A 14,836-nucleotide genomic window follows, 5' to 3' on the forward strand; every position below is an offset into this window, starting at 1 on the left:
ACTCTACACTCAGCGCTGGATCTAGACAATGCTTACCCTACACGCAGTACTGGGTACAGAAATTGCTAACCCTACACTCAGCACTGGGTACAGACACTGCTGACCCTATACACAGTACCAGATACAGACACTGCTGACCCTACACTCAGCGCTGGGTACAGACACTGCTGAGACACAACACGCAGTACTGGGTACAGACACTGCTGACCCTACACTCCCCAGCGCTGGGTACAGACACTGCTGACCCTACACTCCCCAGCGCTGGGTACAGACACTGCTGACCCTACACTCCCCAGCGCTGGGTACAGACACTGCTGACACTACACACAGTACTTGGTACAGACAGTGCTGACCCTACACTCCCCAGTGCTGGGTACAGACACTGCTGACCCTACACTCCCCAGCGCTGGGTACAGACACTGCTGACCCTACACTCCCCAGCGCTGGGTACAGACACTGCTGACCCTACACTCCCCAGCGCTGGGTACAGACACTGCTGACCCTACACTCCCCAGCGCTGGGTACAGACAGTGCTGACCCTACACTCCCCAGCGCTGGGTACAGACACTGCTGACCCTACACTCCCCAGCGCTGGGTACAGACAGTGCTGACCCTACACTCGGCAGCACTGGGTACAGAGACTGCTAAGACCCTACACTCAGCGTTGGGTACAGACACTGCTGACACTACACACAGCTCTGGGTACAGACACTGCTGACCCTACACTCGGCAGCACTGGGTACAGACACTGCTGACCCTACACTCAGTGCTGGGTACAGACACTGCTGACCCTACACGCAGTACTTGGTACAGACACTGCTGACCCTACACTCAGCGCTGGGTACAGACACTGCTGACCCTACACTCAGTGCTGGGTACAGACACTGCTGACCCTACACGCAGTACTTGGTACAGACACTGCTGACCCTACACTCCCCAGCGCTGGGTACAGACACTGCTGACCCTACACTCACCAGCACTGGGTACAGACACTGCTGACCCTACACTCCCCAGCACTGGGTACAGACACTGCTGACCCTACACTCCCCAGCGCTGGGTACAGACACTGCTGACCCTACACTCACCAGCACTGGGTACAGACACTGCTGACCCTACACTCCCCAGCGCTGGGTACAGACACTGCTGACCCTACACTCCCCAGCGCTGGGTACAAACACTGCTGACACTACACTCGGCAGCACTGGGTACAGACACTGCTGAGACCATACACTCAGCACTGGGTACAGACACTGCTGAGACCATACACTCAGCGCTGGGTACAGACATTGTACAGACACTGCTGATCCTACACTCACCAGTGCTGGGTATAGACACTGCTGACCCTACACTCAGCAGCACTGGGTACAGACACTGCTGTCCCTACACGCAGTACTTGGTACAGACACTGCTGACCCTACACTCCCCAGCGCTGGGTACAGACACTGCTGACCCTACACTCCCCAGTGCTGGGTACAGACACTGCTGACCCTACACTCCCCAGTGCTGGGTACAGACACTGCTGACACTACACTCAGCACTGGGTACAGACACTGCTGACACTACACACAGTACTTGGTACAGACACTGCTGACCCTACACTCACCAGCGCTGGGTACAGACACTGCTGATCCTACACTCACCAGTGCTGGGTATAGACACTGCTGACACCACACACAGCTCTGGGTACAGACAGTGCTGACCCTACACGCAGTACTTGGTACAGACACTGCTGACCCTACACTCCCCAGTGCTGGGTACAGACACTGCTGACACCACACACAGCTCTGGGTACAGACAGTGCTGACCCTACACTCGGCAGCACTGGGTACAGACACTGCTGAGACCCTACACTCAGCGCTGGGTACAGACACTGCTGACCCTACACTCCCCAGCGCTGGGTACAGACACTGCTGAGACCCTACACGCCCTGCTGGGTACAGACACTGCTGACCCTACACGTGGCAGTACTGGGTACAGACAGCGCAGCATGAGCCACAACTGCAGCATTATTACTTTATAGAGCACCACAACAATCACCTCCAGCAGTGACAGGTCAGGATTTGTAAGATAAGGTAAATCTATATTTATCCTGAATGAAAATATTGTTGTAAGGTTGTTTAGTGAGAAATAGTTACCTTAAAAAGCAAAATGTAAGCATTGAGGTTAAAAAAAGAAACAAAATGTGCATTACAAAGTAATAGAGCGAAATACAGATGTGCCTTGAAACCGTATACTTATTGAGGAGAAGGGATCTCCTCTGGTGTTCAGTGCTGCAGCTCAGTGGAATCTGTAACTAAATGTGTTCTTCTGTTTGACCAGTATGTCATGGATGGGGAGAGGAATTGTGCATAATGCTCTGTAGCTTCTGCAGCATCCTCCTGTGTGTAGTAGGGTCACTGGTGTCTAATTGATGTTGAGCTGCGGGTGAGTCAGCCTACACCACTCAACAAATACTGCCATCCTCTGGCGATGCATTGTCTATTCATCCTATTTTGAAGCAATACGATTTCTAAGACAGAGTAAGACAGAGTTTTTGTGTATTTTTTGTGGGGGCTTCTCAGTTCTCTATATTCAATGTTTGTCTATTTCTGCTTTCTCTTTCCTCTGACTCAGAGCCTGACAAGAAGAAAAGGAGTCCGGTAGAGGGAGGCCCCTTCATTGGTATTAAGGAGTCCATGCCCTCAAAAGGGGAAATTAAGCCCCCCGACGTACCAGTGACTCACTTGCAACTCCCACCTAAAGCCACCGTCAACAAGGGGTTGGGCGAGTATGACTCCCGGAGTCTAAATGAAGAAAATTTTTTAGCTTCAATCGGTGTGTACTGCGTTTGCACGTGTTATAGAATACAACTTGATAGCAAGGCATTTGGCTTGTGTGCCACTAGCTTTCTGTGACAAGAAAGCACATGTCGGCAACTGCGAGACCTGTGCTTGTATGTTTGCGATTGTTGAATATCTGTGCCTGTGCTTGGACCAAATTGGTAGCTTATTTGGAGATACTCCCACACTCTGCAGAGCTCTTTGAATATTGCCATTCCATCCCCTGTTTACCAGGTATTAAAGACCATGCTTTGAATTCTATTTGAAATAATACAAGTTAAATTTGAATGTCAGATCCAGGAGCAGAACATCAGTAGTGAATTCTCGGGAAAACTGAAATGTGAACTTTACAAGGTAAACTTCAGACTTTAGGTACCTGTTAGTGAAAGTTACGGAGAAAAAATTGGTCAGGAAGTTTGTAAATAGTTTCAATTCATTAATCAAAAGGTAAAAAAAGGTAAATCAGGAACTTAATTGTAAAACACAACATGGTGTAATATGATCCCTTGATGAACCCTTCTGAACAATCATTTGTACTGTTGCATCCTAGTCTTGTCTTGTATAATCTCTCTCTCTCGCCCTAATCTGTAATTAATAGCATGATATGTACTTAGTGCTTTCTGCCTTTATTTTTTAACCAAAATATCGCAAATTATTTCATATTCATCAATATATTTTGTGCCCAACTTGTCTTGCTGGCTTTAGTTAATTGACCACATGGACACCAAGGCTTCCCGACTCATCTTAAATCTAAAAATGATTTGAGGCTTATTAGAATCAGAGGTAATATGTAGAGGAAGGGTTCCTAAAGAATTCTGTGTCTGTATGTACAACTAAGTAGAACTGAGTTCAAACCCAGCTACGTGGCTACACGTAGCTTGGAGACTTCATTGCCCTATAATACATCAACACTGGGTACAGACCCCACTTCACAATGGCACACAGTCACACTGGGTACAGACCCCACTTCAATGGTACACAGTCACACCAGGTACAGACCCCACTTCAATGATACACAGTCACACTGGGTACAGACCCCACTTCAATGGTACACAGTCACACCAAGTACAGACCCCACTTCAATGATACACAGTCACACTGGGTACAGACCCCACTTCAATAGCACAGAGTCACACTGGGTACAGACCCCACTTCAATGATACACAGTCACACTGGGTACAGACCCCACTTCAATAGCACACAGTCACACTGGGTACAGACCCCACTTCACAATGGCACACAGTCACACTGGGTACAGACCCCATTCAATGGTACACAGTCACACTGGATACAGACCCCACATCAATGGTACACAGTCACACTGGGTACAGACCCTACTTCACAATGGCACACAGTCACACTGGGTACAAACCCCACTTCAATGATACACAGTCACACCAGTTACAGACCCCACTTCAAAGATACACAGTCGCACCAGGTACAGACCCCACTTCAATGATACACAGTCACGAGTGGTACAGACCCCACTTCAATGATACACAGTCACACCAGGTACAGACCCCACTTCAATGGTACACAGTCACACCGGGTACAGACCCCACTTCAATGGTACACAGTCACACCAGGTACAGACCCCACTTCAATGGCACACAGTCACACCGGGTACAGACCCCACTTCAATGGCACACAGTCACACCGGGTACAGACCCCACTTCAATGGTACACAGTCACACCAGGTACAGACCCCACTTCAATGGCACACAGTCACACCGGGTACAGACCCCACTTCAATGGTACACAGTCACACCAGGTACAGACCCCACTTCAATGGCACACAGTCACACCAGGTACAGACCCCACTTCAATGGTACACAGTCACGCGGGGTATAGACCCCACTTCAGTGGCACACAGTCGCACCAGGTACAGGCCCCACTTCAATGATACACAGTCACACCAGGTACAGACCCCACTTCAATGGTACACAGTCACACCGGGCACAGACCCCACTTCAATGGTACACAGTCACACCGGGTACAGACCCCACTTCAATGATACACAGTCACACCAGGTACAGACCCCACTTCAATGATACACAGTCACACTGGGTACAGACCCCACTTCAATGATACACAGTCACACCGGGTACGGACCCCACTTCAATGATACACAGTCACACCAGGTACAGACCCCACTTCAATGATACACAGTCACACTGGGTACAGACCCCACTTCAATGGTACACAGTCACACTGGGTACAGACCCCACTTCAATGATACACAGTCACACTGGGTACAGACCCCACTTCAATGGTACACAGTCACACTGGGTACAGACCCCACTTCAATGATACACAGTCACACCGGGTACAGACCCCACTTCAATGGTACACAGTCACACTGGGCACAGACCCCACTTCAATGGTACACAGTCACACCGGGTACAGACCCCACTTCAATGATACACAGTCACACTGGGTACAGACCCCACTTCAATGATACACAGTCACACCGGGTACGGACCCCACTTCAATGATACACAGTCACACCAGGTACAGACCCCACTTCAATGATACACAGTCACACTGGGTACAGACCCCACTTCAATGGTACACAGTCACACTGGGTACAGACCCCACTTCAATGGTACACAGTCACACTGGGTACAGACCCCACTTCAATGATACACAGTCACACTGGGTACAGACCCCACTTCAATGATACACAGTCACACTGGGTACAGACCCCACTTCAATGGTACACAGTCACACTGGGTACAGACCCCACTTCAATGATACACAGTCACACTGGGTACAGACCCCACTTCAATGATACACAGTCACACTGGGTACAGACCCCACTTCAATGGTACACAGTCACACTGGGTACAGACCCCACTTCACAATGGCACACAATCACACTGTGTACAGACCCCACTTCAATAGCACACAGTCACACTGGGTACAAACCCCACTTCAATGGTACACAGTCACACTGGGTACAGACCCCACATCAATGATACACAGTCACACTGGGTACAGACCCCACTTCAATGATACACAGTCACACTGGGTACAGACCCCACTTCAATGGTACACAGTCACACTGGGTACAGACCCCACTTCAATGATACACAGTCACACTGGGTACAGACCCCACTTCAATGATACACAGTCACACTGGGTACAGACCCCACTTCAATGGTACACAGTCACACTGGGTACAGACCCCACTTCACAATGGCACACAATCACACTGTGTACAGACCCCACTTCAATAGCACACAGTCACACTGGGTACAGACGCCACTTCAATGATACACAGTCACACTGGGTACAGACCCCACTTCACAATGGCACACAGTCACACTGGGTACAGACCCCACTTCAATGGTACACAGTCACACTGGATACAGACCCCACTTCAATGGTACACAGTCACACTGGGTACAGACCCCACTTCAATGGTACACAGTCACACCAGTTACAGACCCCACTTCAAAGATACACAGTCGCACCAGGTACAGACTCCACTTCAATGATACACAGTCACGAGTGGTACAGACCCCACTTCAATGATACACAGTCACACCGGGTACAGACCCCACTTCAATGGTACACAGTCACACCAGTTACAGACCCCACTTCAAAGATACACAGTCGCACCAGGTACAGACCCCACTTCAATGATACACAGTCACGAGTGGTACAGACCCCACTTCAATGATACACAGTCACACCAGGTACAGACCCCACTTCAATGGTACACAGTCACACTGGGCACAAACCCCACTTCAATGGTACACAGTCACACCGGGTACAGACCCCACTTCAATGGTACACAGTCACACTGGGCACAGACCCCACTTCAATGGTACACAGTCACACCGGGTACAGACCCCACTTCAATGATACACAGTCACACTGGGTACAGACCCCACTTCAATGATACACAGTCACACCGGGTACGGACCCCACTTCAATGATACACAGTCACACCAGCTACAGACCCCACTTCAATGATACACAGTCACACTGGGTACAGACCCCACTTCAATGGTATACAGTCACACTGGGTACAGACCCCACTTCAATGGTACACAGTCACACTGGGTACAGACCCCACTTCAATGATACACAGTCACACTGGGTACAGACCCCACTTCAATGATACACAGTCACACTGGGTACAGACCCCACTTCAATGGTACACAGTCACACTGGGTACAGACCCCACTTCAATGATACACAGTCACACTGGGTACAGACCCCACTTCAATGATACACAGTCACACTGGGTACAGACCCCACTTCAATGGTACACAGTCACACTGGGTACAGACCCCACTTCACAATGGCACAGAATCACACTGTGTACAGACCCCACTTCAATGATACACAGTCACACCGGGTACGGCCCCCACTTCAATGATACACAGTCACACCAGGTACAGACCCCACTTCAATGATACACAGTCACACTGGGTACAGACCCCACTTCAATGATACACAGTCACACTGGGTACAGACCACACTTCAATAGCGCACAGTCACACAGGGTACAGACCCCACTTCAATAGCACACAGTCACACTGGGTACAGACCCTACTTCAATGATACACAGTCACACCGGGTACAGACCCCACTTCAATGATACACAGTCACACTGGGTACAGACCCCACTTCAATGATACACAGTCACACTGGGTACAGACCCCACTTCAATGATACACAGTCACACCAGGTACAGACCCCACTTCAATGATACACAGTCACACTGGGTACAGACCCCACTTCAATGATACACAGTCACACTGGATACAGACCCCACTTCAATGAGACACAGTCACACTGGGTACAGACCCCACTTCAATGATACACCGTCACACTGGGTACAGACCCCACTTCAATGATACACAGTCACACTGGGTACAGACCCCACTTCAATGATACACAGTCACACTGGGTACAGACCCCACTTCAATGATACACAGTCACACTGGGTACAGACCCCACTTCAATGATACACAGTCACACTGGGTACAGACCCCACTTCAATGGTACACAGTCACACTGGGTACAGACCCCACTTCAATGATACACAGTCACACTGGGTACAGACCCCACTTCAATGATACACAGTCACACTGGGTACAGACCCCACTTCAATGATACAAGTCACACTGGATACAGACCCCACTTCAATGATACACCGTCACACTGGGTATAGACCCCACTTCAATGATACACAGTCACACTGGGTACAGACCCCACTTCAATGATACACAGTCACACTGGGTACGGACCCCACTTCAATGATACACAGTCACACCAGGTACAGACCCAACTTCAATTGTACACAGTCACACTGGGCACAAACCCCACTTCAATGGTACACAGTCACACCGGGTACAGACCCCACTTCAATGGTACACAGTCACACCGGGCACAGACCCCACTTCAATGGTACACAGTCACACCGGGTACAGACCCCACTTCAATGATACACAGTCACACTGGGTACAGACCCCACTTCAATGATACACAGTCACACCGGGTACGGACCCCACTTCAATGATACACAGTCACACCAGGTACAGACACCACTTCAATGATACACAGTCACACTGGGTACAGACCCCACTTCAATGGTACACAGTCACACTGGGTACAGACCCCACTTCAATGGTACACAGTCACACTGGGTACAGACCCCACTTCAATGATACACAGTCACACTGGGTACAGACCCCACTTCAATGATACACAGTCACACTGGGTACAGACCCCAGTTCAATGGTACACAGTCACACTGGGTACAGACCCCACTTCAATGATACACAGTCACACTGGGTACAGACCCCACTTCAATGATACACAGTCACACTGGGTACAGACCCCACTTCAATGGTACACAGTCACACTGGGTACAGACCCCACTTCACAATGGCACAGAATCACACTGTGTACAGACCCCACTTCAATGATACACAGTCACACCGGGTACGGCCCCCACTTCAATGATACACAGTCACACCAGGTACAGACCCCACTTCAATGATACACAGTCACACTGGGTACAGACCCCACTTCAATAGCACACAGTCACACTGTGTACAGACCCCACTTCAATGATACACAGTCACACTGGGTACAGACCACACTTCAATAGCGCACAGTCACACAGGGTACAGACCCCACTTCAATAGCACACAGTCACACTGGGTACAGACCCCACTTCAATGATACACAGTCACACCGGGTACGGACCCCACTTCAATGATACACAGTCACACCAGGTACAGACCCCACTTCAATGATACACAGTCACACTGGGTACAGACCCCACTTCAATGGTACACAGTCACACTGGGTACAGACCCCACTTCAATGGTACACAGTCACACTGGGTACAGACCCCACTTCAATGATACACAGTCACACTGGGTACAGACCCCACTTCAATGTTACACAGTCACACTGGGTACAGACCCCACTTCAATGGTACACAGTCACACTGGGTACAGACCCCACTTCAATGATACACAGTCACACTGGGTACAGACCCCACTTCAATGATACACAGTCACACTGGGTACAGACCCCACTTCAATGGTACACAGTCACACTGGGTACAGACCCCACTTCACAATGGCACACAATCACACTGTGTACAGACCCCACTTCAATAGCACACAGTCACACTGGGTACAAACCCCACTTCAATGGTACACAGTCACACTGGGTACAGACCCCACTTCAATGATACACAGTCACACTGGGTACAGACCCCACTTCAATGATACACAGTCACACTGGGTACAGACCCCACTTCAATGGTACACAGTCACACTGGGTACAGACCCCACTTCAATGATACACAGTCACACTGGGTACAGACCCCACTTCAATGATACACAGTCACACTGGGTACAGACCCCACTTCAATGGTACACAGTCACACTGGGTACAGACCCCACTTCACAATGGCACACAATCACACTGTGTACAGACCCCACTTCAATAGCACACAGTCACACTGGGTACAGACGCCACTTCAATGATACACAGTCACACTGGGTACAGACCCCACTTCAATAGCACACAGTCACACTGGGTACAGACCCCACTTCACAATGGCACACAGTCACACTGGGTACAGACCCCACTTCAATGGTACACAGTCACACTGGATACAGACCCCACTTCAATGGTACACAGTCACACTGGGTACAGACCCCACTTCAATGGTACACAGTCACACCAGTTACAGACCCCACTTCAAAGATACACAGTCGCACCAGGTACAGACTCCACTTCAATGATACACAGTCACGAGTGGTACAGACCCCACTTCAATGATACACAGTCACACCGGGTACAGACCCCACTTCAATGGTACACAGTCACACCAGTTACAGACCCCACTTCAAAGATACACAGTCGCACCAGGTACAGACCCCACTTCAATGATACACAGTCACGAGTGGTACAGACCCCACTTCAATGATACACAGTCGCACCAGGTACAGACCCCACTTCAATGGTACACAGTCACACTGGGCACAAACCCCACTTCAATGGTACACAGTCACACCGGGTACAGACCCCACTTCAATGGTACACAGTCACACTGGGCACAGACCCCACTTCAATGGTACACAGTCACACCGGGTACAGACCCCACTTCAATGATACACAGTCACACTGGGTACAGACCCCACTTCAATGATACACAGTCACACCGGGTACGGACCCCACTTCAATGATACACAGTCACACCAGGTACAGACCCCACTTCAATGATACACAGTCACACTGGGTACAGACCCCACTTCAATGGTATACAGTCACACTGGGTACAGACCCCACTTCAATGGTACACAGTCACACTGGGTACAGACCCCACTTCAATGATACACAGTCACACTGGGTACAGACCCCACTTCAATGATACACAGTCACACTGGGTACAGACCCCACTTCAATGGTACACAGTCACACTGGGTACAGACCCCACTTCAATGATACACAGTCACACTGGGTACAGACCCCACTTCAATGATACACAGTCACACTGGGTACAGACCCCACTTCAATGGTACACAGTCACACTGGGTACAGACCCCACTTCACAATGGCACAGAATCACACTGTGTACAGACCCCACTTCAATGATACACAGTCACACCGGGTACGGCCCCCACTTCAATGATACACAGTCACACCAGGTACAGACCCCACTTCAATGATACACAGTCACACTGGGTACAGACCCCACTTCAATGATACACAGTCACACTGGGTACAGACCACACTTCAATAGCGCACAGTCACACAGGGTACAGACCCCACTTCAATAGCACACAGTCACACTGGGTACAGACCCTACTTCAATGATACACAGTCACACCGGGTACAGACCCCACTTCAATGATACACAGTCACACTGGGTACAGACCCCACTTCAATGATACACAGTCACACCGGGTACAGACCCCACTTCAATGATACACAGTCACACCAGGTACAGACCCCACTTCAATGATACACAGTCACACTGGGTACAGACCCCACTTCAATGATACACAGTCACACTGGATACAGACCCCACTTCAATGAGACACAGTCACACTGGGTACAGACCCCACTTCAATGATACACCGTCACACTGGGTACAGACCCCACTTCAATGATACACAGTCACACTGGGTACAGACCCCACTTCAATGATACACAGTCACACTGGGTACAGACCCCACTTCAATGATACACAGTCACACTGGGTACAGACCCCACTTCAATGATACACAGTCACACTGGGTACAGACCCCACTTCAATGGTACACAGTCACACTGGGTACAGACCCCACTTCAATGATACACAGTCACACTGGGTACAGACCCCACTTCAATGATACACAGTCACACTGGGTACAGACCCCACTTCAATGATACAAGTCACACTGGATACAGACCCCACTTCAATGATACACCGTCACACTGGGTATAGACCCCACTTCAATGATACACAGTCACACTGGGTACAGACCCCACTTCAATGATACACAGTCACACTGGGTACGGACCCCACTTCAATGATACACAGTCACACTGGGTACGGACCCCACTTCAATGATACACAGTCACACCGGGTACAGACCCAACTTCAATGGTACACAGTCACACTGGGCACAAACCCCACTTCAATGGTACACAGTCACACCGGGTACAGACCCCACTTCAATGGTACACAGTCACACCGGGCACAGACCCCACTTCAATGGTACACAGTCACACCGGGTACAGACCCCACTTCAATGATACACAGTCACACTGGGTACAGACCCCACTTCAATGATACACAGTCACACAGGGTACGGACCCCACTTCAATGATACACAGTCACACCAGGTACAGACCCCACTTCAATGATACACAGTCACACTGGGTACAGACCCCACTTCAATGGTACACAGTCACACTGGGTACAGACCCCACTTCAATGGTACACAGTCACACTGGGTACAGACCCCACTTCAATGATACACAGTCACACTGGGTACAGACCCCACTTCAATGATACACAGTCACACTGGGTACAGACCCCAGTTCAATGGTACACAGTCACACTGGGTACAGACCCCACTTCAATGATACACAGTCACACTGGGTACAGACCCCACTTCAATGATACACAGTCACACTGGGTACAGACCCCACTTCAATGGTACACAGTCACACTGGGTACAGACCCCACTTCACAATGGCACAGAATCACACTGTGTACAGACCCCACTTCAATGATACACAGTCACACCGGGTACGGCCCCCACTTCAATGATACACAGTCACACCAGGTACAGACCCCACTTCAATGATACACAGTCACACTGGGTACAGACCCCACTTCAATAGCACACAGTCACACTGTGTACAGACCCCACTTCAATGATACACAGTCACACTGGGTACAGACCACACTTCAATAGCGCACAGTCACACAGGGTACAGACCCCACTTCAATAGCACACAGTCACACTGGGTACAGACCCCACTTCAATGATACACAGTCACACCGGGTACAGACCCCACTTCAATGATACACAGTCACACTGGGTACAGACCCCACTTCAATGATACACAGTCACACTGGGTACAGACCCCACTTCAATGATACACAGTCACACCGGGTACAGACCCCACTTCAATGATACACAGTCACACCAGGTACAGACCCCACTTCAATGATACACAGTCACACTGGGTACAGACCCCACTTCAATGATACACAGTCACACTGGATACAGACCCCACTTCAATGAGACACAGTCACACTGGGTACAGACCCCACTTCAATGATACACCGTCACACTGGGTACAGACCCCACTTCAATGATACACAGTCACACTGGGTACAGACCCCACTTCAATGATACACAGTCACACTGGGTACAGACCCCACTTCAATGATACACAGTCACACTGGGTACAGACCCCACTTCAATGGTACACAGTCACACTGGGTACAGACCCCACTTCAATGATACACAGTCACACTGGGTACAGACCCCACTTCAATGATACACAGTCACACTGGGTACAGACCCCACTTCAATGATACACAGTCACACTGGATACAGACCCCACTTCAATGATACACCGTCACACTGGGTACAGACCCCACTTCAATGATACACAGTCACACTGGGTACAGACCCCACTTCAATGATACACAGTCACACTGGGTACGGACCCCACTTCAATGATACACAGTCACACTGGGTACGGACCCCACTTCAATGATACACAGTCACACTGGGTACGGACCCCACTTCAATGGTACACAGTCACACTGGGTACAGACCCCACTTCAATGATACACAGTCACACTGGGTACAGACCCCACTTCAATGGTACACAGTCACACTGGGTACAGACCCCACTTCAATGATACACAGTCACACCGGGTACGGCCCCCACTTCAATGATACACAGTCACACCAGGTACAGACCCCACTTCAATGATACACAGTCACACTGGGTACAGACCCCACTTCAATAGCACACAGTCACACTGTGTACAGACCCCACTTCAATGATACACAGTCACACTGGGTACAGACCACACTTCAATAGCGCACAGTCACACAGGGTACAGACCCCACTTCAATAGCACACAGTCACACTGGGTACAGACCCCACTTCAATGGTACACAGTCACACTGGGTACAGACCCCACTTCAATGATACACAGTCACACCGGGTACGGCCCCCACTTCAATGATACACAGTCACACCAGGTACAGACCCCACTTCAATGATACACAGTCACACTGGGTACAGACCCCACTTCAATAGCACACAGTCACACTGTGTACAGACCCCACTTCAATGATACACAGTCACACTGGGTACAGACCACACTTCAATAGCGCACAGTCACACAGGGTACAGACCCCACTTCAATAGCACACAGTCACACTGGGTACAGACCCCACTTCAATGATACACAGTCACACCGGGTACAGACCCCACTTCAATGATACACAGTCACACTGGGTACAGACCCCACTTCAATGATACACAGTCACACTGGGTACAGACCCCACTTCAATGATACACAGTCACACCAGGTACAGACCCCACTTCAATGATACACAGTCACACTGGGTACAGACCCCACTTCAATGATACACAGTCACACTGGATACAGACCCCACTTCAATGAGACACAGTCACACTGGGTACAGACCCCACTTCAATGATACACCGTCACACTGGGTACAGACCCCACTTCAATGATACACAGTCACACTGGGTACAGACCCCACTTCAATGATACACAGTCACACTGGGTACAGACCCCACTTCAATGATACACAGTCACACTGGGTACAGACCCCACTTCAATGGTACACAGTCACACTGGGTACAGACCCCACTTCAATGATACACAGTCACACTGGGTACAGACCCCACTTCAATGATACACAGTCACACTGGGTACAGACCCCACTTCAATGATACACAGTCACACTGGATACAGACCCCACTTC

The 14,836-nt window shown here is 49.9% G+C and overlaps 1 protein-coding gene across 5 annotated transcripts in view; it reads left to right on the forward strand.

The window, feature by feature from the left end:
* The window catches only part of madd (MAP-kinase activating death domain), a 248,446-nt gene that overhangs the window by 173,340 nt on the left and 60,270 nt on the right, over positions 1 to 14,836 (forward strand). For 3 of the 5 annotated variants that reach the window (XM_059975345.1, XM_059975346.1, XM_059975347.1), the window contains exon 19: positions 2,614 to 2,814. The exons of the other annotated variants lie outside the window; for them this stretch is intronic. In XM_059975345.1, the coding sequence (XP_059831328.1) occupies positions 2,614 to 2,814 (201 nt within the window). The remainder of the gene's footprint in view (positions 1 to 2,613; positions 2,815 to 14,836) is intronic. 5 annotated transcript variants of the gene reach the window in all.

Source organism: Hypanus sabinus, chromosome 7 (assembly GCF_030144855.1).
Source record: "Hypanus sabinus isolate sHypSab1 chromosome 7, sHypSab1.hap1, whole genome shotgun sequence".
NCBI classification, from domain to species: domain Eukaryota; kingdom Metazoa; phylum Chordata; class Chondrichthyes; order Myliobatiformes; family Dasyatidae; genus Hypanus; species Hypanus sabinus.